The sequence below is a fragment of the Diabrotica undecimpunctata genome, chromosome 7, assembly GCF_040954645.1.
Source record: "Diabrotica undecimpunctata isolate CICGRU chromosome 7, icDiaUnde3, whole genome shotgun sequence".
NCBI classification, from domain to species: Eukaryota; Metazoa; Arthropoda; class Insecta; order Coleoptera; family Chrysomelidae; genus Diabrotica; species Diabrotica undecimpunctata.
This window is the reverse complement of record NC_092809.1, coordinates 20,820,308-20,848,182: the sequence shown is the minus strand read 5'-3', so window position 1 is coordinate 20,848,182 and position 27,875 is coordinate 20,820,308. Positions and strand designations below refer to the sequence as shown.

The 27,875-nt window shown below is 34.2% G+C and overlaps 1 protein-coding gene across 6 annotated transcripts in view; it reads right to left on the bottom strand.

Moving 5' to 3' along the window:
* The window catches only part of twin (CCR4-NOT transcription complex subunit 6-like twin), a 479,580-nt gene that overhangs the window by 27,946 nt on the left and 423,759 nt on the right, over nucleotides 1-27,875 (bottom strand). For 5 of the 6 annotated variants that reach the window (XR_011951357.1, XR_011951356.1, XM_072536822.1 and 2 more), the window contains exons 4-8: nucleotides 17,932-18,086; nucleotides 17,334-17,491; nucleotides 8,933-9,181; nucleotides 4,240-4,399; nucleotides 510-725 (exon numbers count right to left, since the gene is read on the bottom strand). Coding sequence is in view for 4 of the 6 variants with exons in the window: in XM_072536822.1 (XP_072392923.1) it covers nucleotides 510-725; nucleotides 4,240-4,399; nucleotides 8,933-9,181; nucleotides 17,334-17,491; nucleotides 17,932-18,086 (938 nt within the window). In the remaining 2 variants the exon portion in view is untranslated. The remainder of the gene's footprint in view (nucleotides 1-509; nucleotides 726-4,239; nucleotides 4,400-8,932; nucleotides 9,182-17,333; nucleotides 17,492-17,931; nucleotides 18,087-27,875) is intronic. The other variant, XM_072536820.1, reaches the window with a different exon arrangement.

Here is a 27,875-nt window from a genome sequence, read left to right as displayed (position 1 = left end):
AATAATAGACTCTGTTAGAATGTTATCCAATTTTTCCAAAACTTAGGACTTACACTTGTGCTGGAATTGATTTTAAACGTTAAAGGTTCAGTTTGAGTACTCCGTGAGCACTTTGGCAATGCAGTGGTTAGGGGATTTTCTTCGTTGCAATAATAGGCTGTTTGAATGATAAGAAATAGCAGATTCGACAATTTTACGAACAGTAAGTTATTACAAATTGCAAAAAATGATCAATACTTACAAGATTCCAGTATTACTATCTTTACATTGAAAATGATATTTTATTGAAAAGCGATTCTGTAATTATAACTAACTATTCCTAATTTAAAATAACTGACTTCAAAAGTAGAAATACACATAGATTTATTAAAAACGAATTACCGATTACCGATAGTATATTATGTAAGCTCGATTTGCGAAATTTCGAATTATTAGTAACAAAAGCAATATGCACTTAATGAAATGAAGAACATATGATGAAACCAATATAAAAACCATTCATTTCTTACCTGTGACCAATCAGTCCATTCATTGAGGATGTGATGGTTGGCACCATTTCCAGCTCCACTAGAAGTGGGAAATGATCTGAGTAGATATGAGGATGAGGGCAGCCTATTACTTTGTTCTGTTGCAACCATTCTTGGGATAGGGGACCCAGCAATCCTAGCGGCGTCATCGTTTGTTTGGCATAGAAGATGTAATCGATAATACCTTTAAAGTCAAACCTACAAAAATATATACAATTTGGTATATTTTTTCTAATAAGAATTGAACTGGCAAAAATATTCCTAACATGCAATATATCTTGTTCGGGGTTCAAACTAATACTAGTCGAGGAAATAAAGCACAAAAATGGGCCTTATGACGATTAATTTGAATGTTGTTTCGGTCACCCGATTCGTAATAATATCTACAAACTTTGTGGCCGTATGAAATCATCAAGAAATAAAAAACTGAATTTTTTCATATTCGAGGTCACTGAACACGAATATCACACAGGCAGGAGATTCCGGAGTAACCGGGGTCCCGTAAGGGTATTCTCAACGTCTTCAACTAGAGTTTTGTGAAAATTCATTATATAATAAGCTCGTTACTTGGTTTTTGAGGTAGCTAATATGTTTATGACACCGGCAAGAGTCTTAGGAGTACCCGATGTTCGCTAAAGGTCTTATCAACGGCTTCATACGGAGTTTTATGAAAATTTGTTATATATTTAACCATAACTCGGTATTCGGGGATTTCGAACTCAGGAACGACTGGATCGATTTGACTAATTTCTATTTTAAAATATTTGTATGAAATAAAATAAATTACATTAAATTAAATTAAACAAATTTAAATAAAATTCAATAAAATTATATAAAGATTAAATAAAATGTTATAAAAAAATTTAAAAAAATTATAATTATAAAAATTAATGCATATCAACGACTACAACAACGACATAGAACACGAAAGGCAGAGGAGGAATATAGAATGCTAAGGAGGGAAGAGAAGAAAATACATCGCAGAAAGAAAAGAGAACACATAGAAAAAGAACTCCAAGAAATGGAAGAACTAAATAAACCATCAGAAACCAGAAAATTCTACCAAAAACTTAACAAAAGTAGAAAAGAATTTAAACCAAGAACAATGATGAGTAGAGGCAAAGAAGGAGATATAGTAACTCAACAGAGTGAAATACTACAAAGATGGACAGAATTCTTCAAAGAAAAGTTTGAAAAAAACGAAGATCCACTATATGATGGAATTATACTGGATCAAACGGATACCAGAGAAACAACCCCACCTTCAGTGGCTGAAATGCAAGAAGCAGTTACCAGACTGAAAAACAACAAGTCACCTGGATTAGACAATATTAGCGCAGAATTAATAAAGGAAGGTGGAGACTCCCTATTGAATGCGATACACGAACTAATAGTGAACATATGGAATAATAAACAACTGCCACAAGACTGGAATACCGGAGTAATTATTCCACTACATAAAAAGGGAGATCAGCTTCAATGTAAAAACTACCGGGCAATAACGCTACTGACTGTGGCATATAAAATACTGTCAAATATTGTGTATGACCGATTGAGACCATATGCGGAACAAATAGTTGGGGGATATCAATGTGGTTTCCGCAGGCAGAAATCCACAATAGATCAGATCTTCGTCTTAAGGCAAATCTTGGAAAAGACTAGTGAATTTAATATAGACACACATCATCTTTTCATTGACTTTGAGAGTGCCTATGATAGCATCCATCGAGAATTTCTGGTTCATGCACTGAAAGAGTTTAATATTCCAACTCAACTCAATGATATCATAAAAGAAACACTTAAAGTACAAAGCAAAATTCGAATTCAAAACGAACTAACAGATACAATTCATGTGAGAACGGGCCTACGACAGGGAGATGCCCTATCCTGTATTCTATTCAACATCACATTAGAGAAAATAATTAGGGAGTCAAAAGTCAACACCAGAGGAACAATAATAACAAAAAGTGTACAAATATTGGCATTTGCAGATGATGAAGCATTTAATGCGATAGAAAGAGCGGCACAAAACAGTGGCCTAAACATTAATAAAATAAAAACCAAATACATGAAGGCCAGTAAATCGACAGACCAAAGAAACCTACAGAATCTGACAATAGGAGACTATAACATCGAAAGCGTGAAAAATTTTACATACCTAGGTTCACTAGTTACCGCAGATAACAATGTCAGTGAAGAAGTTAAGAGAAGAATACATATCGCTAATAAAACATATAATGGACTAATTAAACATCTAAGATCTAACAACATCACAAGAAAAGCCAAATGCAAAATATACAAGACCCTGATAAAACCGGTCCTTGTATATGGATCAGAGACATGGACACTATCAAGAAGCGATGAAAACCTATTAGGCACATTTGAACGAAAAATCCTTAGACACATATATAAGGGGGTAAAGGAAAATGACATATGGCGCAGAAGATATAACTTTGAACTGTACACAGCATACAATGAACCCGAGATCATAACATCCATAAAGATCGGACGTCTGCGCTGGATGGGCCATGTTGAACGAATGTTGGAGACTGAAACACCAAAACATATTAAGAGGCAAACACCAGTAGGAAAAAGGTCAAAGGGAAGACCCAAACTTAGATACATGGAACAAGTGGAACAAGATCTGAAAACACTTAAGATTACCAACTGGAAAAACAAAGCAAGGAACAGAACAGAATGGCGGAAAATCCTAGAACAAGCCAGGACCCAGAAAGGGTTGTCGAGCTACTGATGATGATAATTATAAAAAATTATAAAAAAATTATAAAAAATTATAAAAAATTTTGAAAAATTATAAAAAATTATTAAGAATTTTAAAAGATTAGGATGTACCCAGAAACACGTGTAGATGTCGCAGATGAATGGTAAGAGAGTCGAATTAAATCCAAACGCAACCGTCTACATATATTTATTTTGTTTTCGTTCTTACTCGACGAAACGAGTAGAAAAATGATGGTGATTTATGGGTAAATTGTTGATGCATAGTGGAATATAAATATTCCCAGCATCGCTCTGAATGACTTGTTTAAGCTTGGGTATACAGTTTATTTTAATCCTTATCGCTAAAAGCATACTCGGTAAATATTTTCCTATAATTGTCATACCTGCCGGTGCGTTTGGATTTGGTTTAAGTCTTCTTACAAGTCTCTCTGATGACAGGTAGACCCAGAAACGCGTGTAAGAGAATGGTAAGAGATTCGAATTAAATCCAAACGCAACCGTCTACATATATTTATACTCTTAAATGTTTTGAAGTTGAAGCTCATATTTACTATAAATATTCTTAATAATTTTACGTATATTTATATATTATATACACACATACACATATATAAAAGTACAAGTACAAAAAATTCTGGATTATGTAGAATATTAAATGAAATTTTGGATCAAATTGTGTATATAATAGCATTCAACTGTTAAACGTACACAATCATTATCATCGTGTAGCGTTACAACCCTGGGTGGGTCGTGATTGACTGTACAACTTTTTTCCAGTTGGTTCGGTCTTCCATTAATCTGAAGTCAACTGAAATATTCATTCTATAGAGATCTGTCTGAATATTGTCTCTTCATAACACCCAAGTAGATTTCCTAAGGTAACTTGACCTTAAACCAGTTTTATAAGTTTTATAAGTTTCTCGTTATACAGTATATGTCTACGTACGTACTCTCATAAATAAAAACTTACGTGTAGTTGGTAAACGGCATTATTTCGTCATTGTAAGCCGACGCCAGTTTAAAGGAATGTGTAAACTCATTCGGTTTATCACAGCTGAGTACTTTCTCTAAACAGGCCTTGTAGCTGAATGTCTTGAAGTCTTTGTGTTCCATTGCAACCCTCCCCGTACCTAAAACATTAAAAAATAATAATCTTTATATTATAAAAAAATGAATACCTATTTCTCTTGATCAAGCCATAAGTTGGAATCGAGTTTAGAAGGTTCTTACGGAAAGAAACTTTAAGAAAATTGCGCAGAAAATTGAAAAATTTCAGAAAACTTTATTTTGAAAACAATTATTTAAATTTAAATTTTATTTAAATGTCGTTTAACCGGTAAACATTGGTCGGTCGAATCTATTGACAATAATGTTCTTTGGGAATCATTTTCCCTCTTCCGGGAGATTTTTGGCTGCAAATGGGATAAAGAGATTTGTGTATTCAAATTACGGATATTATACTAGCAATATTATGAAAAATTGCCATATTAAGCAAAATAAAATAGTTTTGTTTTCAGTAATTATTTCAGCAATGAACTTATACAGTACGTTAAGTTTTGAGACACCTAAAAAGAAAACGAGAAAACCATTTAGTAAAGCATAACAATGCAAGGGATGTACATCTCCGTCCGTCGACTTTTGTTTTCAATACGTATACCTGGCTCATTTCTTATAACATAAACTCGATAAAAATACATTGACCTTTATAAGACGGTGCATTTGTATCGGTTCTTAATAATGTGAACAATTTTTTTTGGTTGAATTAAAAATGAAAGCGCAATTCTTTAAAAAGATAAAACAAAAAATATACTCTTATTGAAAATAAAAAATAATTCCTAATAAAATAAGAAATAATTATTTATGCCCTACAGAAATGATTCAAATATTTGACCTTCTACCGCTGAACAGTACCCCAATCTGTCACAAAAACTTCTGCGGACAGATAAGAGTTTCTGCTGTAACAGAATTGGAAACTTCTCTTATTTTGGTTTTTTAATTCATTTAAATTTTGGCCTCTAGCCTTAGGATCAGTGGCGTACCCAGGGGGGGGTTTGGGGGTTAAAACCCCTCCCCACCTCCCCAGGACCCTATTCCGACACTTTTACTCACACATTTTAAGGACTCAAAATGGAGGTAACACCATAAAAAAAATTTCGGTGACCAACCAAAACCCCCCCCCCCCAGAGGCAAATTCTAGGTGCGCTACTGCTTAGGATGATCGTAGATGATGCTTTTTAAATGTCCCCAGAAAAAGAAGTACATGGGTGTAAGATCTGCAGATCGCACAGGCCTCTTAATATCGCTTGTTCCACTAATAACTCGATTTGGGAAAGTATTGTTTAAGTACTTCCGAATTATTCGGGCGTTGTGAACTGAACTGCCGTATTGACGAAACCAAACATTCTCCAGATTTACATCAGGAGGATTAAGAACAGTGGGGAGAACATGATTCTGTAACAAATCGAGGTATGCTCTACTATTCAAGTTGCCCTCAATAAAAAATAGACCTATTATGTGGTCTCCTTAAATACCAGCCCAGACGTTAACTTTTTGAGGACGTTGACAGTGAATAACACTTCTGTGCTGGTCTTCTCGCGTTCAATACCTCGTAAAGGAAGGATTGTGTCTCCCTACTAACGAAACAGAAGATTCGTCAGTGAATAAAATGTTTTTAATAAAATTTGGATAATCATTTTCACAAAACTCCATTCTTCGAAAGTAGTCGTCTGGACAAAGCTACTTCTTCTTCTCATTGCGCCGTCTCCTTTCGAAGGTTTTCGATCCAAATGGCAATTGTAGTTTTGGAAACTGCTGCGCGAAAGATCTCTGCGGATGAGCGGTCGAACCATCTCCTCAGGTCTTTCAGCCACGAGTTCTGGCGTCTTCCTACTGATCTTTTGCCATGTACTTTTCCTTCCAGTATAACTTGAAGTAATTCATATTTTTCGCCTCTCAACACATGACCCAAGTATTGCATTTTCCTCTCTTTGATTGTTCTTAGTAATTCTTTTTGTTTACACATGCGACGAAGTACCTCAACATTAGTAACTCTTTGTACCCATGGAATCCTCAACATTCGTCTGTATATATACATCATAGCTACTGCGTTTTCGAATATTTAAAATTCTTGTAATCGTGCCTTTCCATACTTTCGTTACAGTAACATTGTTAACATCTAACTCTCTAACAACGCTTTTACTTAAACGTGCTGAATCTACCTCGATTGTTGCACACATTTGTGTATCCGGGTATTCTCTTTCCTCATATTTTTCAGGTGACACTTCTTGAGCGTGACATTTTTTGCAATTTTTAAGAGAAGAAGAACTTTCAAAATTTTTAACAATATTATGAATTGACTGTACGCAAGTAATTGGTATCTCCTCAAAAAACAGACAACAACTCTACACACATACAGAATTACAACCATAAACTATTTTATTGAACCTTTTCTGACGGAGTATAAACAGACATGTTGTTTACAAAAATAAATTATAAATCTACGCTGTTATTGCTTTAAACAACCACGGTATAATGACAAATTATTGGCGACGGATCAACGGAGGTTCGTGGAAAGTCGACGGCGCGCAGTGTTGCCATTTATAGGGTGTATATCTAATTTAAAACTTAACGTACTGTACAACTGTTCCATCTATCAGAAAGGCTTCTAAGGTTTTAATGGAGAATTACATATGTGACAGAGTTTCTTAATTTTACTGCTTCTAAATTATAGTAACAAAATTAATCTTTAGTAGTAGATAAATGAGCATAATAAACAGGGAAGGTAGAGTATGAGGAGTATGTAGGAAGCAATGGAAGACATTGAAGTTCTACGAAGATTAATAAACGCGGTAAAAGCACTCTACAAGAATAACGAAGTAGCTATCAAAACGGGCAATAGAATATGCAGTCCATTTATGACGACAAAATGACTACTACAGGGTTGCTCCACATCCCCCACCCTGTTCAAAATATTCCTGGAAAAAACCCTGAAACCATGGAAAAGAAAGTGCGAAGGAATGGGTATACCAGTAAGGAACGAATATCTATATACGCTAAGTTTTGCCGACGACCAAATAGTGATCGCACAAGACGAGGATGACCTCAGTTTTATAATGAGAAAACTGGAGCAGGAATTAATTACTATTTAAATGGGAATAAGCCACAATTAAAGGTTAAAATACGTTTATTGACGTTTCAATTTCCACTTCGGAAATCGTTCTCAAAAGAACGATTTCCGAAGTGGAAATTGAAACGTCAATAAACGTATTTTAACCTTTAATTGTGGCTTATTCCCATTTAAATAGTAATTAATTTAAAATGCCACAAGAAAATAGCTTCAGAACAATATGGAGCAGGAATATACAAAGAATGGGATGGAAATAAACCTAAAGAAAACTGAATACCTAACAACGGAGAATACAGTAATAAAACAGCTGGAAATAGACGAAGGTAAACAAATCAAAGGAACAGACAAGTATAAGTATTTAGGTTTCATAATATCAAACAAAGGAACAACGGAGGAAGATATAAAAAATAGACTAGGACAAACAAGAGACTGCATACGAAAATTGAACCCGGTACTATGGGTTAAGAACATCAGCATGAAAACAAAGAAAAAAAATATATAATACCATGACAAGAAGTATCCTCACTTATGGGTGTGAAAATTGGACAATAAATAAGAAAACCAAAAACAAAATAAGAGCAACAGAGATGGAATTCCTAAGGAGAAGCTGCAGAGTAACAAGAAGAGATAGAATAAATAACATGGAGATTAAGAGGAGAATGGGAATGAACTCCGACATAATAGACTACATCGAACAGAAGAGGTTAACCTGGTACGGACATGTCAGAAGAGCAGACCAAAATCGGTGGATAAATAGAATAACAGAGTGGAGTCCGATAGGAAGAAGAAAGAGAGGCAGACCCCGAAGATCTTTCAGAGATGAGGTGGACGAAGCAATGAGTAGAAGAAACCTACAGGAAGGGGACTGGCTAAACAGGAAAAATTGGAGAAAACGGTTGAGTGAAGGAATACAGTGAAAACTGTGGAAATCCTTGTATATATATAGAGTATGAAATTTGGTAACAGATTATAATTCAAGGCTATAAATAGGAAAGTGAAGAAGGGCATTGAGGGAATTTTTTAAGATAAATAATTATTGTATAGACGTTTAGTTCAAGTTTTTTATCTATCTATTTAATTTTTAAGTGCTTTTTTTAATCTCATGTGGTCAAGAGATGACGGTATGCCAATTATGATCTTTTTTTCAATTAAAACTTAAAAAAAAACTTCAAAAACGTATTTTATATTCTAAAAAATCAATACCTACTTTAAATAAAATTGTTTTATTGTTAAAATATTTTTTTGTTTAATTTGACAGTGGGGAGGAATATTCCCATAAAAAAGACCACAAGTTGAGATTACGAAAAAGTAGATACAGATATCTTGCAGCCAAACAGTAGATAAAAAAGAACAAGGACACGATAGTGTAATAAAGCTACAAACGAGATAACCATAAAGCAATGAGAAAGAAATATTATCGCAAAAAAATAGTTTTTAATTTTAAATTAAAAAACATTTTAGTCTACTTTTTACAAAACGTACATTTTAACTGATGTACTTTGTGAAAAATTGAAAATCATATACTCAGTCAACTTACCCAAAAATTCTATGACTCCAGAATCCGGTAGTGAATTGAAATCTCCACATAATACTAACTGAATATTACTCGAGTCCGTGTTGATGTCGTGAGCCTTCAAGGTCTGCGCAGATTCTTCCAAAATTGTCTTCAGCTCATTAGACAGCATCATCGTTTGAATAAGTTTGACATCGCAGAATTCTGGATCCCAGTGAATGTGCGCCGTGCACACCAAGATCGGCTGTTGAAAAAAGGGAGAATCTGGTGGAGCTAAAAATTTACTTTAAAGTTTATAGCCGCTGTTCTGTGGATAATACATTTTTTAAATTAGAAATACAAAAATATAGAACATATTGTTTATACAGGGTGTTTCAAAAAAGGTAACCCCGTCTCTAGGGTAGGTAAAAAACTGAAAAATAATTGGGGTTTGCTTAGTAAAAAATTTATGCAACGCCATCCGTTTTCAAAATACAGGCCATTGAAGAAAAAAAATTTTACGCATTTTTTACGATTTTGCCAAAACTACTGGCAACATTGTAATAAAATTTTATACGAATATGTTTTGGAAGCTGATACATCCCATGAATTTGTTTTTATATCTGATTCTCATAGAGGGCGCTAGTTACACGGATCGTACTAAGTATTAGTCAATATAACTTTTTTAAGAGTATAATTATTAATCAAAATTTCAAGTACACTTAAACATCATTCAATTTTACACGAAAAAGGTACTCTTGGTAAAACTCGATACTATGTACCGTTTTCGGAATATTTTGATTTGAAAATTATGAAGTAATAATTGATGCTGGTAGTAATGATAAAGTTCTAATAGGTATACCTCTATTTTCTCCAAGTGTGCCATGGAAATCTGACATTTATTGATTGTTATGACGATAAATCAACAATAATTCGAATTTTGAAACCTTGTTATTTGTAAAATCAAATCAAAATGTACTCAAATGTTGAATACACTGACATGTTATTAACCTTAGGCGAATGTTTAGGACGTTCTAGTGCAGCTGTGACACGTTATGCAGAAAAGTTTCCTAGAAGAAACTTACCAAGTAAAAAAACATTTAGAGCCGTTGAACGACGTTGTCGAGAAACTGGGAATGTGAGACCAAATAAAATAAATTCTGGTAGACCAAGAACAACAAGAACAATTAATAAAGAAAATAATATTTTAAATTTACTTGATCAAGATCCAACAGTTAGCGTAAGGAATATAGCAAGACAAACAAATAACTTCTTCTTCAAGTACTTGGCGGATACTGAAAGAACAGCAATTACATCCTTATCATTACAGACAAGTCCAAGAGCTCTTGCCAGATGATCTACCGGTAAGAGTGGATTTTTGTGAAACATTGCAACAAAGGACAGCCCACAATCCAATTTTTTTAAAATGCATTCTTTTTACGGACGAGGCCACCTTTACGCGACAAGGTATGTGTAACTCCCATAATGCACACTACTGGTGTGATGAGAATCCAAGAGTCAAAAGGGTATCACATTACCAACACTCATTTAAAGTTAATGTTTGGGCAGCAACTTTAGGTAACAAATTAATAGGTTATCAATATTCTACCTGGAAATTTAAATGGTGATATGTATCTTGATTTTTTAAACAATCCCTTATTCGAGATATTAGAAGATTTAACGCTAAACGAGCGAAGATCTTTATTTTTTATGCACGATGGAGCTCCACCACACTTTGATAGAAGGTGTCGTAATTGGTTGAGTAATCATCTTCCGAATCGATGGATTGGTAGAGGTGCAGAAGCTCCGATTCATTGGCCTCCTCGGTCATGCGATTTTAACCCTTTGGACTACGCAGTTTGGTTGTATATTAAGGAAAAGTCTATGCTACAGAGGTAAATTCACGCCAAGAATTTTAAGAAAGAATTCAACGTCAATTTAATGACATCATTAGATGTTGCCCCTACCGTTTAGAAGGTTAATGGAATCTTTAGAAAAAAGAATAGACTTCTGTATTCGCGAAAACGGAGGGCATTTTGAACACTTACTGTAATTGAATTTTATTTTATGTTCGTAGTCATTAATTTAATTTTCTTGTGAGTTTTGTTTAATTACTAACTATTTTATACCTTTTTTTTTTTATTTTATACCAGCATCAATTATTACTTCATAATTTTCAAATCAAAATATTCCGAAAACGGTACACAGTACCGAGTTTTACCAAGACTACCTTTTTCCTGTAAAATTGAATGATGTTTAAGTTTACTTGAAATTTTGATTAATAATTATACTCTTAAAAAAGTTATACTGACTAATACTTAGTACGATCCGTGTAACTAGCGCCCTCTATGAGAATCAGTCATAAAAACAAATTCATGGGATGTATCAGCTTCCAAAACATATTCGTATAAAATTTCATTACAATGTTGCCAGTAGTTTCGGCAAAATCGTAAAAAATGCGTAAAATTTTTTTTCTTCGACGCCCTGTATCTTGAAAACGGATGGCGTTACAAACATTTTTTACTAAGCAAACCCCAATTATTTTTCAGTTTTTTACCTACCCTAGAGACGGAGTTACCTTTTTTTGAAACACCCTGTATATTTAGAGCGTGGTATAGCAAACATACAATTTTATAAATGGGACACCTATATTTTTTCAAATTTGTATTCTTCTCATAAGCCTTGTTCTTATAGTATTGGGTTTTGCATTACTATACAGAGTATTTAACCAGTTATGACCATTTTTATTTCGAAATCCCTATGAAATCAACACCATGTATATAAAGAAGTAATGCATAAACAATTATTTATTTTATATAATAAAGTAAACAATATATTGTAATTTTTAAATTAAGTTTAATTGAAATCATCGACAAAAATTTGTATATAGGGTGAACTACTAAGGATGAAGATTATTAATTAACCCTTTGGGACCCAGTGGGACTTATAGATCCCAGCGACGGTTTCAATTTGCCTGATGTTCCAAATAAGTCCCGTTTTACATTATATTCTTCGATATCGGAGTTTACCGACTACACTGCACATGTTTCTCTACTAAAGTGATATTGGCAACGTTGGATGGCTCAGTTCGTTCGTAAGTACGACGCAGTCAACACGTGGCTCTTACTTTTCGACGTTGTTACAGTTAAAACAACTTGTTTTCGACACAATCGTAAGGTAAGTTTGTTGTTTAGTGTATGTAATTATTCTACACGTTAATCTGAGATTCGTTTACTTTTGTAAATTGGCAAACTTACATCAGAAATCACATGGGATTTATGTGTCCCACTGGGCTTGTTGGACGGGCCTTTTATATCCCATTGGTTTCTTTCAGCATGTCAAGAAAAATAAAGCTTACTCAAAAGGAATTGCAAGAACTGGCTGGTAATATAAACGACATATCTTCATGCGATGACATAGATGCAGAATCTAATATATCTTCAGAAGACGACGAAGAAGACTCATTCCACGACAGTGATCATTCTTCTGATGAGTCGTATATGGCATCAGACGAGAATACTTGCTTGCCAGATGGGGAAGATTTAATTGAAGGTACGAAAGCCATTATCAATAAAAAGCAAAGAGAACTCCCTATGGTATGGACATCAGTCCTGAAATACCTTGTGTAGTTGATGAATCAATTAATATGAATTCGTCACGTCTAGAAATTTACTTGAAAGTATTCCCTCAAAGTTTATTTATTTTTATTGCGGATTGTACAAACGAGAGAATTAAAATGTATAATCGCAAGGAAGGAAAGTCTGAACCGCTTACTGATGCTGGTGAAGTAATGATTACTATTGGTTGTACTCTAATAATGTGCTACTCGGAAATAAAACGATAAGTACTGCAATATCAAAAAACAGATGCTTATTCATTCTCTCCAAACTTTACTTCAATGGCCCAAAGAAACCCGAAGATTGCAGTAAGATATATTATGTAGAAGAACTGCTCTCCTGTTTCAAGTTCACATTTCAGAAGTATCGAACCGGCAGTACTAGACAATCAATCGACGAGAGTATGGTGAAGTCAAAGTCAAAGGTCGGTTGTCCCTAAAACAATACGTACCTCTAAAACCAGTGAAAAGGGGTATACAACTATGGTGCAGGTGTGATTCTAAGACAGGATACACATATGATTTTAACGTTTACTCTGGAAAGGAAGTTGAACTGATGAAACTCTAGGTGAAAGAGTAGTAAAAACGCTATGTGAATCGATACGTATTGATAATGTTGTTGTGGTTTTTTACCTCTGTACGTCTAGTGGACACTATTAAATTCGCTGTAGTTGGTACAGCCATTACAAATAGACGAAACATGCCTAAGGAGTTTTCTATAAAAAGCAAAATGAACAAGGGAGACTCTGTATTTCTAAGAAATGAGTTCCAAACCCTAGCCACAAAATGGCAAGATACCAAACAAGTATCCTTGTTGAGTAACTGCCATAAGAGTAATTGTATAAAAGTGGGACCAAAGTGGACGTTCCTTGTCTTGCTGCTGTTGCTTTATACAACGAAATTATGTGTGGTGTGGACCTGGCTGACCAAATGAGTGGAGTGTATGAAATGGATAGACGATCCTGTAAATGGTGGAAAAAAGTTTTCTACCGATTGCTTATGGTGTCAGTGGTAAATAGTTTGGTAATATATAATGATTTACATCGAACACGCAAGAAAACACCCCTTTTAGAAACTTTGTTTAAGCTATCAGAAGATCTCATTTCTAAAGGTAAAACCACTACACAAGTAAAACTTAGAAAAAGAAGTGTATTTAGACCTTCAAAGAGATCACGAAATAAAAATGTAGGAGACCACATGCCGATTGAAACTGCTAAGAGACGGCGTTGTGTTGGTTGCTCAAGAATGGGTAAAGAAAGAAGAACCACAACCATCTGCACAATGTGCGATGTAGGTTTGTGTAAACATTGTTTCACATTATATCACACATATTAAGTTACATGGAAGTATTTTTTATGCATATTTTTGTAAATCTTTCTGAAATAAAGTGTTCATTTATTTGTGGCCGTAATCTCTCAATATACCCTACGGGACATAATAATTCCAACCAACATTCCCATTGGGACATATATATCCCACTATTTTTTTGTTTTTTTTTTTATGTAAAAATTTGGTTTGGTACACTTTAAAAACCTTCTACGGTTACCAGTACAAAGAAATAATGAAAGTCGAGATCGTAACAACACAAAAATAAATTGGGTCCCAAAGGGTTAATATTAAACTCAACAGACTTCCGGGTTGAACCGTATCGATTGTCACCGCGCAGTGACAATTGATCTTTAAGATTTGAATTACTATTTCTTTACAATTTGAAGCAATTATTCGTACGAATTTGAGGCGCTGTCACTTTTGCCTTAATAAAACAGTGCAATTGGCAGATTAATTTGGTATGCATTAGCAATTTTTAAGTTTTTATTAAAAAAGTGAAATATTAATGGTGTTCTTTGGACACTTTTGATGTGTGTACTTGAATTTTAATAAAATTTCGTTATTCTTTCGTTATTTCGTCTTCAGGTAAGGCAGTTAAGTTCTCACACAATAAATCAAATAACAACTAACAAAAAAACAAGTGGGAAAAGAAGTAGATAAAAAATTAGAGAACGTAGGAGCAAGAGAAATTTACTGAATCAAATTATAATGATTCAAGTATAAAAAAAAACAACGAATGAAAACAACGCGAGTTGTAAAAATACCTATAACATTATCAAAAGAAGTGTATAGCAATAAACGTTTATAGCGCAGTATATTTTGAATGATTTAAAGTCTTTTCAAAATGATCATTCTTGTTTGCTAAGACGAAATCTGGAATAAAAGGAACAGTATTTGAGTCCGTTGAAGATGTCAAAGAGAAACCGACACTCTCTGAAGAAGCCGACAGAACAAGACTGCACTGTGTAGAACAATTATAAAATTCGCAAATAGCGTTTAATCCAGTAAAATAAGGCAAAAAAGGGGGCAAACCTCGGAATGAAAGATAATAAGCTGAAAATTTGCATACGTCTTTATTTTGATGGTATAAAACTTACCTCAAAAGTCTCATATAATCACGTGTCCGCGACTTAAGATATTAAAGGTCAAAGGTCACGAAAATGAGTTTTCTGCAAATATCTCGTTTCCCTTACACTTTATGACATTTAAGGTGATAAGAAAAATTGTAGAATGGAAAATTCTCTTCAATTTTTGTCTTAAGTACTTTTATGTACCTTCAACCCTTCTTAAGATAGAGCGCAAAGAGTGGGGGACCGCTTACCTGTGTATACGGTAACGCGAAGTCAGCCAGTAGGATTCAATAAATAATAAGTTATATAGTTAATTATTCACTTAAAATACTATTATTATCATTAAATTTTTATTATTTATTATTTAATAAACTATATTTATAGATATTAATTATAAAATATATATTTTTTATATAATATTAATTTTATTTACGAACTCCGTTTTGATGAAACAATGAATGTGCCTATCAGCCAAGAACAATTTTTATCGAACACATCTGATAAAAAAATCTTTATAGGCATGCTTATCGACAAATTAAAAGCTGTTAATATCACTACAAAACAAGCCAGAGATGATGCTGATGTTCTCATTGTAGAAACAGCTATTGCAGATTCTGAAGATGTAGGAAAAACTTCCGTCATTGTAGGAGAAGATATTGATTTTTGAAAAGTTTTGATAAATACCCTCATTCTAAGAAACACATCTTATTTTTACACGCGTTTAGTGGATGTGATACGACTTCTGCGATTTATAGGAAAGGTAAAATATCGTTTATTAAAATGTTCGAAAAAAATCACCATTTGCATCAGTCACCTCAACTATTTCAACAAAAATACTGCTCTGTACAAGAATTATTTGAAAATGGAGTACGTACTTTCTTAGCAGCGTATAATGCTCTAACATCAGAAGACGATATAGACTCTTTTCGATACACCCAGTTCATCAAATCAACAAGACTCAACAAACCAGTGCAGTTATCAAGTCTTCCACCTTCAACTGCAACAGCTCGTCAGCATATCATTCGTGTCTATTATCAGACCCAAATTTGGTTGGGAAATGATTTAGAACCCCAAGAATTCGGCTGGGTAATGCAAAATGAATTTCTGGAACCAATAACAACATTATTACCGCCAGCACCAGAAGAACTGCTGAATACAATATTTTGCAATTGCAAGAAAGGTTGTGGTTCTAATTGCGGATGCAGGAAATCAGGATTGCAATGTACTTTAATTTGTGGGCAGTGTAATGGACAATCATGTCTAAACGCTTCATCAACTTCAGATGATTTCAATGAAGAAAGTGAATATGCACCTGATATTCTTGAATATTTTTATTCTGATACTTTAATAAACGAGAATGATGATGATGAATCCGATATTGAGCAGTCAGAGGAAGAAAAAGAAGAAGAAGAAGAAGAAGAAGAAGAAGACGATGAAGAAGAAAATTAATACAAAAATATTAACCATACATAATAAAAGAATATATTATATTTGTAACTTTAATAAATCGATTATTGGATTAATAAATAAATATATAATTAAAAAAAAAATAAATATGATTTTTTCAGTATTTAATTAAATATAAAAATGATTATTGTTGAATTCTGCACTTGATCTTAATTTATGGTATATACAGCTGTTAAAAATATCATTAAAGTTCCTTTGAAATATTTCATTTAATATTGTATGTTTGTTAAAAATAAAATAAATATTATATAAAAAATATATATTTTATAATTAATATCTATAAATATAGTTTATTAAATAATAAATAATAAAAATTTAATGATAATAATAGTATTTTAAGTGAATAATTAACTATATAACTTATTATTTATTGAATCCTACTGGCTGACTTCGCGTTACCGTATACACAGGTAAGCGGTCCCCCACTCTTTGCGCTCTATCTTAAGAAGGGTTGAAGGTACATAAAAGTACTTCAGACAAAAATTGAAGAGAATTTTCCATTCTACAATTTTTCTTACCACCTTAAATGTCATAAAGTGTAAGGGAAACGAGATATTTGCAGAAAACTCATTTTCGTGACCTTTGACCTTTAATATCTTAAGTCGCGGACACGTGATTATATGAGACTTTTGAGGTAAGTTTTATATCATCAAAATAAAGACGTATGCAAATTTTCAGCTTATTATCTTTCATTCCGAGGTTGCATCCTTATTTTACCGGACTAGTTGTGACGGTATTAAAGGGCGTATATTAAAGGTGTTAATAAATAAATATACACTGAATCAAAATAACATGATATATAGCGCCAGTTCCCCTACAGCATGATAGAATAAGAAAATGAGACAACCATAAAAAATGAATAGTACAAGTGTCCGGACAAATGAAAGATACACACGAAACAAACCAACCCACACTCAAATGCTGAGGAACATAACGTTTTTGAAAAATTAAATAATGCTATTACCCCTACCGTTGTCCCACGCTGCTTCTCTTGTTTGCAAAAGGGCTGCTAATCCAATGTTATCCTTAGGCATTACCCTATTTAACATGTGTTCCATTCCATCCGCGCTAGCCATAGCTAATTGGTTAAATTCAACTAAATGTTCCTTTACTAACGTAAATCTAAAAACGAAATAGCAAATTATTATTTTTATCACAACTACAACAATAAAATAATAATACTAAATATATTTTAAGAAAAAAAATTAATCAAATATACTACAATAAATTTGTTTATGACTCTAGCTGCAAATTTTATCTGTGTAATTTACTACTAGAGACCGAAATATAAATGCAACAACAACAGAGCAAATATGCGCATATACAGGGTGCGACAGATAAACGGCCGATTAGAAATATATCGAGAACTAAAGGTAAGTGAATCATAAAAATTCGAATGAACCGGTTTTGAAAAGTGACCTATTTACAGAAAATATTTTCATATATTTGCTACTTTCGGTTATACCGGAAGTAGTAAGCAGGAAGTAGAAGCGTTGCATCACTTTTATGCAAATTACGTTATTTGCATAATTTATTAGGCATTGAATGAAAAGACCACTTACTTCGAATCCCTAAAGAAGATGGCGCATCCATCCACATACTTCCTTTCGCTTTCTGCCATATGTTTTGCTCTAGATTTTGGAGAATAGATACCGCTATAACCATCCACCTTAAGTTCCGGCAGAAAATAATTGTAGAATTGTTCCATTTCAACTTCCTAAAAAGCAAAAATATAAATTATATCCAGTCATTACAATTTCGATTTCTACAAACTATGAAATATTCCATTTCCTTTTATTGTTTTATTCCATGACGTAAATTAATATTTTTACAGAGATGAGAAATTATCAAATTACTTCAAAAAGAATTTCAAATTAAAGAGGTTCTGAAGAAATTAAACAAAAATTGATTGTAATGAGAATTACATTTTACATTTGTTTTTGACGTTTCGATTTCCAATGCGGAATCTTCTAACGCTCTGGAGAGATCGGTAAAGGACGAAAGGTCTTAATCTTGATGAAAGAAAAATCCGAATTTGCATCTCTACCTGGTAGAAGGCAAGCAACATGCATTTTGATGGTTAACACAGATAAAAGCCGAGTAATTGCTGGTATAAGCAATCCCCCACTTATCGACCAACGACTTCGGGCGGACGAATTGGTATGTGGTAGGCACTCCTTTGTCCTTTTGATAAGAAAAGTTTCATCAGTTTCTCAGTGCTGATGAAACCAATCAACCACAACAAAAATAAATCTTGGAGATGAACCGGCGAAAGCGATAAGGCGATTTTGTAAGGCGTTAGGGCTACCTGGGCAGTTTCCGGGAGTTTTGAAAATTGGTAATTTACTAGATTTTGATGTGATCTTTCTGAATTTCAACTTTGCCACCTCCTATCGCCGCCGCTCAGCCGCCAAATTTAAAACAATAATAACAGTGGTAATAACACTTTTTTACACGATCTCCTTTCCGACGCATTTTATGAAAAAAACATTTACACACAAAAGTAAAGTAAGTTTTTTTTGTATATTTCCCTACAATATTCTGTTGTCGCTGATGCGATTGTATCGCCAAAGTTTATATCTCCAGAATGTTGCTTAAATGCCTTACAAATAGGAGAATTAATGCATTTACGCATGCCTTCATCATTGAAAAGCGATAATGGATAAAATTCTGGATACAATATATGTCATCGACGGAGGGTACTTATTACACTGAGTCATATGACATCGCGGTGAACTAATTTCATCTATTTGCAATAAATACATCACGTACGTTCGATCCAAATATGAATTCAATACCATAATCGTATTTAACGGATATCCTGAAGATGTAGCAAACCGTAGTACCAAACATGCAGAGCGATCTCGACTGTGCTAAGGTTTTATCCCGTAAGTATTAAAACGCAAAAGACTTACAAGAACATACATAAACAATAATTAAGGTTTGTATATTTTAATAGAAAATGTATTCACCTTAACCCATTAGTGCTCAGAACTATCAGTTTCAAATATTCTATATTTAATTGATATTTATTGTATATAACGTATAACAAAAACAAGGAAAAATGCTTAAGAAAAACCTAGCGTTTATTGCAAAGTCGGTAATGAGTAGCAACTTAAGTTGACACTACGCAGTTACGCACAATCACTAAGAAATATTAATAAATGAACGAATGAATGTAAACAATATAAATGTAATTAATCAAGCAATGTTTTTCGTCTTAATCATTACAATTTTATGTAAAACGGTTCACAATATTGTGAGTGAAGTAGTACTTGGCATTTAGCACATAAAAAGTGGTAAGATTTTGACACATTTTACATCACCTGTACTTGGAACTTGGAAGTTCCTTTAATGATCAAATAGTCAGTTCTATCCATTCTCATATCATCAAGAGCAACTGACCTAGAATACGTTGATGAAGAACCTGGTCTCGACCTTCGTACTCCATAAGAATTTATAAAATCAAGACCTACTTGTCGCCTAAACTGCAAAAGTGGAATTTCATGTCTTACTTATCGGTACAACAATCAATCTTGCACACAACTTACATCTACACACCAAGTAACCAAAGGCCACCACAACTTTTGAATTCAAATTTTTGCTCTATATTGGGTCGTGAATACGTCACTAAGATTAACGCCTGCCATATTTTGATTATACTGGCTGACGGTATTCGGCATCTTGAGTGACACTCTTTTTTTCTTTCCGGTTGTACCTTTGAATATTCTTGTATGGTTCTTCTGGATCACAATTAGTTAAAACTGTAACAACATCGTTGTCATTCCACACAGCAGCAAGTAGTTTTCCGTTTCCAGTGGTAATACATCGTCCCCTCTCATATTTCTTAAAAAAATATTTTTTCGTTGGTAATTGCAAGGATTTACCTTTTCTATTTTCGCGTAATGTGAATGTGCCACCAAGTCCTCTATTGCAAAGTTCCTCTAGCAGTAAAACAGATGTAAAAAGGTTATCAAAGTATAACTTCGTGCCTGCTACAACATTTGAGTGTTCTGTCAGTCCTATTATCAACACTTTACCACCTTGACCAAGACCAACATCCGGTATCTTTGTACTGGCACCACAATAAGGTTCAGCATGCATTATATAACCATTTGACTTAGCCAACACCCAAAGTTTAAATCCAAATCGTATTGGTTTACCACGTATAAATTGTTTCGTCAATTGATAGAGACTGGTTTGGTTGAATTTGTTTGAATGCTTCATTTATAAATTAAAAATAGATCATACTTTATGAAAACTGTCATTTTTATCCATCAAATAATTATCATGTAGGTGTATATTTTTCAATATTTAGAGAATTATACCCGTAAATTTCTTCCTTAGTAACAGACGGTAGTTTCCAAGTATTTTTTTCTTGTGATGATCAAATGGATTGCACTGGCATTGTTTTCTTACTTTTATTCTGAAGTCGAATACGCTTTGAAGTTGATGCCAGTGGTTTCTCAAATTGTTCGTTTTTTGTTTCTGTAATGTCATTGTAAGACTTTTCAAAAGTTACAGCTGCTTTAGTCCGAAGAATTCGACCCGCTAACTTTTTAGAATTTTTCTAGCATCAGTGTCGGCATCTGGAACTTCTTGAGGAGTTACAATACGAATGGACCCAATGTTCCTAGGAATTCGTGTACCATAATATTCGTCATACGCGTTGAGAATTTTGTCAACAGTAAACGTATCGTCGTCACTTTCAGTTCTAAAACAATACACATGCTTTGAACACTGTTGTGCTCACTGGCAACTTCGGTTGCCATTCATATTGACAAGTGTCTGACAACAATGTATAAAACGGAATTAACTCTAACGCACGGAATTTACTAGAGACGTTGCCAGATTGTGGCAATATAAGTTGCCAGTGAGCACTAATGGGTTAAGTATGAACTTGATCTCACAAGTAGAATAAACATTTTCAGCAACCTTAAGAAATCATGACTAATTGGATATAAATACGCTGTAGTGATTATTGTAGTATTATTATTGTTATAGATATTAGAATAGTATTTCGCAAGGTTAACGTAGGTTGTTAGTCAACAGTTATGAGTTTACAATTACCGGACGATAATGTAAACAAAGCATTAACCTATTTAAAAAAATTATAGTGTTAAAATAATATTAGTGCCAAATATTTAATAAACCGTCTAACATCCCTTAAATAACACCTAACGGCTTTTTTTATAATACACGACGATCACGAATAATTTAGACATACTTTTTGACGAGACTTCAACTGTGGCTGAAGATAAATTTCTGTGGAACGATGCGAACAAGAACCGTCTCATTAGAACATGTTGAAGACAAAATTTAAAGCTGAGAATTTTATGGTCTCACAAACCTCGGAAGATGCGGATACGTCAATACCGCAATAAGTGTGTCACCAGCATTCGATACCGAAATAGTGGTCGGCGAAGATATAGATCTTCTTATTCTTTTGGCAGCTCTATGTATGCGATCAAATGTGTATTTTCTCAAACGAGGAAAAGAAAACATTTTTTAACAAATATATTCCACTAAGAGTATCTATCTCGACGGAAATTAAGATAAGGATCGAGAAGGCAAGATCAGCTTTTAACAGCCACGATATAAAATTGGAAATAAAAGTTCGTTTACTAAAATGCTACGTATTCTCCGTTCTTTTATATGGCGTGGAGTCATGGACCTTAACTGAAGCATCACTGAAGAGACTCGAAGCATTTGAGATGTGGTGCTATAGACGGATGTTGAGGATTTCTTGGATAGACAGAGTTACCAACGAAGAACTACTACATAGAATGGGTAAAGAGTGCGAACTAGTCATAACCATAAAACGTCGCAAACTAGAATACCTGGGCCATATAATGCGCAATGAACAACGATACAACCTACTTCGAACCATACTTCAAGGTAAAGTGCATGGGAAAAGAGGTCCAGGACGAAGAAGAATATCCTTGCTGCATAACCTGCGAAAATGGTTTAACTTAACCACTACCGGACTTTTCAGGGCAGCAGTCAACAAAGTCAGAATACGCATGTTAGTGTCCAACATTCGTAACGGATAGGCACCATAAGAAGAAGAAGAGTATCTAGTAAATGAAATTTATTAATGCAATTAACTCCGAAGCCATCCTAATTTAAATGACGTCATTGAGGTATTTAAAAATCCAAATGCTGATCCAGAGATCATTGCTAAGAAGGAGAACGTTTTTTCTTGAATAATATGGTTACAGTGATGTTAAGTAAGAAAAGCATGTTTTTAAAGGACTATAGCTATGAATGCTTCACAAAATAAGCATATAAAAGTAAATTTAATATTATGTCGGTACCACTAACAGAAGCAGCAGCACGGCAACATTCATTCCAAACCTATCACCAGGTTCAGCAGTGGTACGAAAATGAGCAAAATTCAGACCAAGGGGGATGGAAGAGTAACAAAAATGGGCGACTTTCTGTTACGACACTCAAGTCCCAGCTTCAGACTTCTTGTTAAAACTTATTTCTTGTAAATGTAAAAGGAGGTATCAGAAAGCTTGTGGATGCAGAAAAGCTAGGTAAAAATGCTCTGTTATATGTACAAATTGTAGTGGTGCTTGTAATAATGCGCAAGTTTCATCATATGATTACGGTGAAGAAGAAACGGCGACTATTTTCGAGCAAACATTTGATGAAATCGAAGATGAAGAGGCTTGTGATAAGTCTGATAATCGCATCGTCGATGATGCGGACGAAATTTCGGTCTGCAGCGTCTCGATCTCACGAACTCGCCTCACGACGCCTGCTCCATCAGGAACAACAAAACGAAGGAGATAGTGCTAAATTTCAAAAGTGTGCATCATATGTGCATTAGGCCTACATTGGATGCCATGATAAAAAAACGCGCTACTTATTCTACCTCCAGGTGGTGTAAAAATGAGTTTTTCTCGCACACCTATTGAAATCTACTTTGCGGTGCTCATACGCCAAAAACTATTAATTTTACAAAAAATTGTAAATACATAATTAGTAGAAAATTTTCACTAGTTTAATTGAGTTTAATTTTGTATATAAATGTTTTTCTCTTGAAATGCATCAGAAAGCAGGAACTGTAAAGAAACTGTTATTAGACGCCACTTTTGCAATATGGCGGTGCGAGTGGCGGAGATACGAAGTTTATATATTTATGGAATTACCGAAATCTATAAAATTACCAATTTTCAAAACTACTGGAAAACTTTCCAGGTAAAACTACCAAATGACTGGACTAAGACGGAGAAGAATCTTGAACCGTTCGAGATGTGACTATTCAGGCAAATCTTAAAGCCGGAATCCCACCGGCAGTTCTGCGCTGCACTGTTCGTTTTGGTTCGTTGGTGTGCGGCGCTGATTGAAGCGTCTGGCAAGAACGACAAAGTCTGCTGCGCGATGCAAGTTCGAACAAGAACGACCATGATCCGTTGGTTGTCGGTACATCACAGAAAACTGCACGTTCATTTGGAACGGAGTTTGTGATTCAAGACCATCTTTATTGATTATTGTGTTTTTGTCCTATGTTCGCGATGAGTTTTCGGAGGCAAAAAGTTGAAAAACTTATTGAAGCATACAGAGACAAACCAGAACTGTGGGATCCGAGAAGCAATCACCATTATATAAAACAATAAGAAACATGACGCATTAGTAGTAATTGCAGACAATATTGGTTGCTCCGTAGCTAAGGCTAAAGCAATCACATCCACTACAAATTTCTCTACTTTTAAATACTGGCATAACCAATAACTAAGTTTCCTTCGGATCTTTCGTTTTTCTTGTCAAAACTGGTTAATTACTATAACAGCAGCACTTACTAATTTTGTTTCCATCGTGTGCGCGTAAATAAAAACTGAAACTTATTCGCTCCTCGACGAACCACACGCGCAAACTTGCACAGTTCTGAATGATTCAAAAATTGGCGCGACCGGTGGAAACCCCCCTTAAGGATATCATGGACGGACAAGATAAACAACGAGTTAGATTTAGAAATCAGTCTATGTAAGGTCTGCGTAAAACACCCTGACAATAAACGCCTCACATGCAAGCCGTTATTGCGTTACACTAATTTAAAACTTTTACTTAGTTTACATTTCATCTGGATAGTTCAGTAAGTTTGGTAAACATTAAGTTTTGCTAATGTTTAATAGTAAAAACAAGGAACAAAAAGTTACTGCAATGCATATGTTGTTTTTAGAAGTTAGAAATTTCTCCGTAATTCAACGGATAATTGCTGAAGTTCTTATAGAATGTTCACTCTTGCAAAAATGTCTACGGCGAAATACAATTTTGTAGAGAGGAAATTAAACGGAAATTTGCCACTCCAGATGGCAACGACTTAATACCGACAGCGGAAAATGGTGAGCGGCTATAAAATTATTTTTACGGAAAGTTGGGTGCTTAGTGCAAAAAGTTAAAAAAAAAGAACGAATATGAACGTACATGAATATAAATTGCCGACAACAATAAAAGCACCAATGACAGTATCCGTTAGAAAAGAAAGATGAATAAATAAAAGATCCGAGAGACTGACTTGAAAAATACAGACCAATAAAAAATTATATTATTAATTTAAAAATATATACTTACGATTAAAAAAAGACCGCAATGAAAGGCTAATCGTGGATACAGTGCAATAAACAAAGTTCTTATTCACTCCCAATCAAAGTTTCACTAATTTTCAAATTACAAGCAAGTTTATTAAAGCAATGGTTAGCAAAAAGTGATAAATCACATCCGAATATATTAATACTTATCTGGGTTGTGATAAGTACAGCCAAGAAGAGCATGTCTAGATGTTATCGAGAAGAATACATCCTGGGATGGTGTCGAAATAGTGATATACCCGAATTTTCTTGGTACTGCAGACTAAGAGATTGCAGATGAACTTATTCATATTCTGAGCGTAGCACGACAGCAAAAATGATATACTATATCGTAATAAGGAAACTTGGGGATGGTAAAAGCTATTAATAACGAAGAGCAGCTATGTATCCAAACCACTCTCGCTCTTTCAGAAGTGAAGAAATAGAAGATCGTTAAAGATGTTTCTCCTGGAAAAGCCCCAGTTTTCGACGGCATTCACCTTGAATTCATATTCCATTGCGGGAAATACACAAAAACCTGGTTAGCACATTCCTTCACAAACGTCATTCAGACCGGCAGAATCCCACGGAAATTTAAACTTTCAAAATTTACAGCAATACTAAAACCGGTAAACCAGCTGACGATCCAAAACGTTATAGACCACTTGCTCTGCTGTCTATTATCCCAGTGAGCAGGTATTTGAGCAGAAAAGTTGGCAGCTTGAGTATGTAAATCCGTCGCTTGCGCTGCCATTACTCATGCTACTGCCGCTGTCGTACGCTCCCTTCATTGGCAGTTTTTTAAACGGAAATCAAAGGACTTGCAGTGTGAGTGACAGTGACTGTTTACATGCTGCTCGCTGTCTTGTCAGTGCACGAACCTATTTGTTTATTGTTTGGTAAATTTTTTGTGAACTATGGTTGAGTGGAGCAACGACCAAGTGCTGAAGTTTTTAGAGCTATATGCTAGTGGGAGGTTGTTGTGGGATTCTTCACATAAAGACCACAAAAAAAGCACAAAGTACCCGATGGGTGGAAAAAGATCAGCATAAATTTGGAAAATACCTCAATAGAAGAACTGAAATTGAAAAAAAAAGACGCCATGGTGGAAGACAATACGTGATAAATATTGCAATAATGGTTAAACAGAATAAACAATTCCTAACTCTTATTTGTGTTTATAGTTTACCTTAATTTGGTCCTTTAAATGCAAACTTTGGTAACTGTCCCCAGTGGCCAAATATCGTAATGTTATTGACAAGGAATTCTTACTATAGTCTGTTTTTTTTTATTATGGGCTCAATTTTCTGAAGCAAAAATTCAAAATCTATAAGTGACATTCTACAAAGGTTAAAAAATTCTGCGGATTCCTCACAAGTCAGTTCATTGAAAGTTTTTTGAAGCCAGTTCCAGATTATTATCCAAATAAAGGACATTTTCGACATCGACGTTATTTTTCTACCTCATTTGTTTTTAAAACGTTAACATAATTTTGTAAACTTAAAACACACAGAGCTGTCGCCGCAGTAATTTGTATGCCCTCCATTGCTCATAATACACTGATGCAACACTGTGGTAGCTGTATGTAAACAGTGATTTGCCTTAAATGCTGCCGTGGAATTATTTCTAGCAGAACAGTGGGCAACGCGAGTAGCAGCAGCAATGGCTGCATGTAAAGGGGATATAATATATCGTATAAACTACTTGAAAGACTTTTTTTTGTCAAAAGTGGTCCTCGATTTAAGAAAGTCTGAGAAACGCTGAGCTAATCTATTCAGAAAATCAATATATTGGTTCTTTTAATACAATTGTTTATTATACTTTGTTTTATATTGTATTATACACTCAGGTGCAAAAAAATCGATCCATGGGTATTATTTGCTGAAAAAAGAAAACGTTTGAAGATATTAGTTTTAAATCAGGTATATATGTAAAAGTATATGTTAGTTTAAAATAATTTTTACAGATTATCCAAAAAAATCATTTATTTATAGAGACATACGCCAAACCTCAAAAATACAAGAATATTCAAAACTTTCTGAAATTAAGAAAAACATTGATAATAAATCAATATCTAGTGTTTCTTATTTTTTCCGCAATTTACATTGAAAATATCGCTCTCCGTGTCTTCTCCAAACCCTTTCTCAGCCGTCTGGTGACCTTAGACAAAATCTGGACTCATCTGAGAACAATACATTGCTCCAATCTCCATCACTCCAGTTTTCATGTTCTCTTGCAAAAGCAAGGCGAGCTCTGCGATGTTCTATGGATAGTATTGGAGATAGGGCTGGCCTTCTGGATAATAAATTACCTTCTACAAGTCGTCGACGAACTGTCCATCTGCTTACATCCACATTTCTCACTTCGCTCAGACGATTTGCCAGTTCCAACTGAAGTTAGATGCCGATTTCTCAAACATGATGAGACCAGAAATCGATCATCTCTTTCGGATGTTACCCTTCTACGACCTGATCCTGGTCTTCTTGTGAAGTTACCGGTGTCGCTAAAACGCCGAACTGCTCTTTGAACCGAAGATCGACTAACACCCAACATTTCAGCTGCATAATATTGGCTACGACCATCTTGAACTAAAGTCACCGCCCTTGCAGCGTCTGTCGGAGTTAAAGACATTTAGAAAGGATAATTAAATAAAAATATAACACGTTTTGAAAATAAAATCACTACACTAGTATGGTTGTTGAATTAAAAACAACATTCAATAAATATCTACTTGCTTCAGACCCTGTTTGAAATACCAATTTGTTTTAAGAAATATAAAAAGCAATATTAAAAATATTATTTTATTTCTCGTATACGAGGGTACACCTAAATTTACATACGTAATTTAATGTCTCTAAAATTATACAACTTCAAATAAATAAGAAATAAGGAATGGATCGATTTTTTTGCACCTGAGTGTATTTATA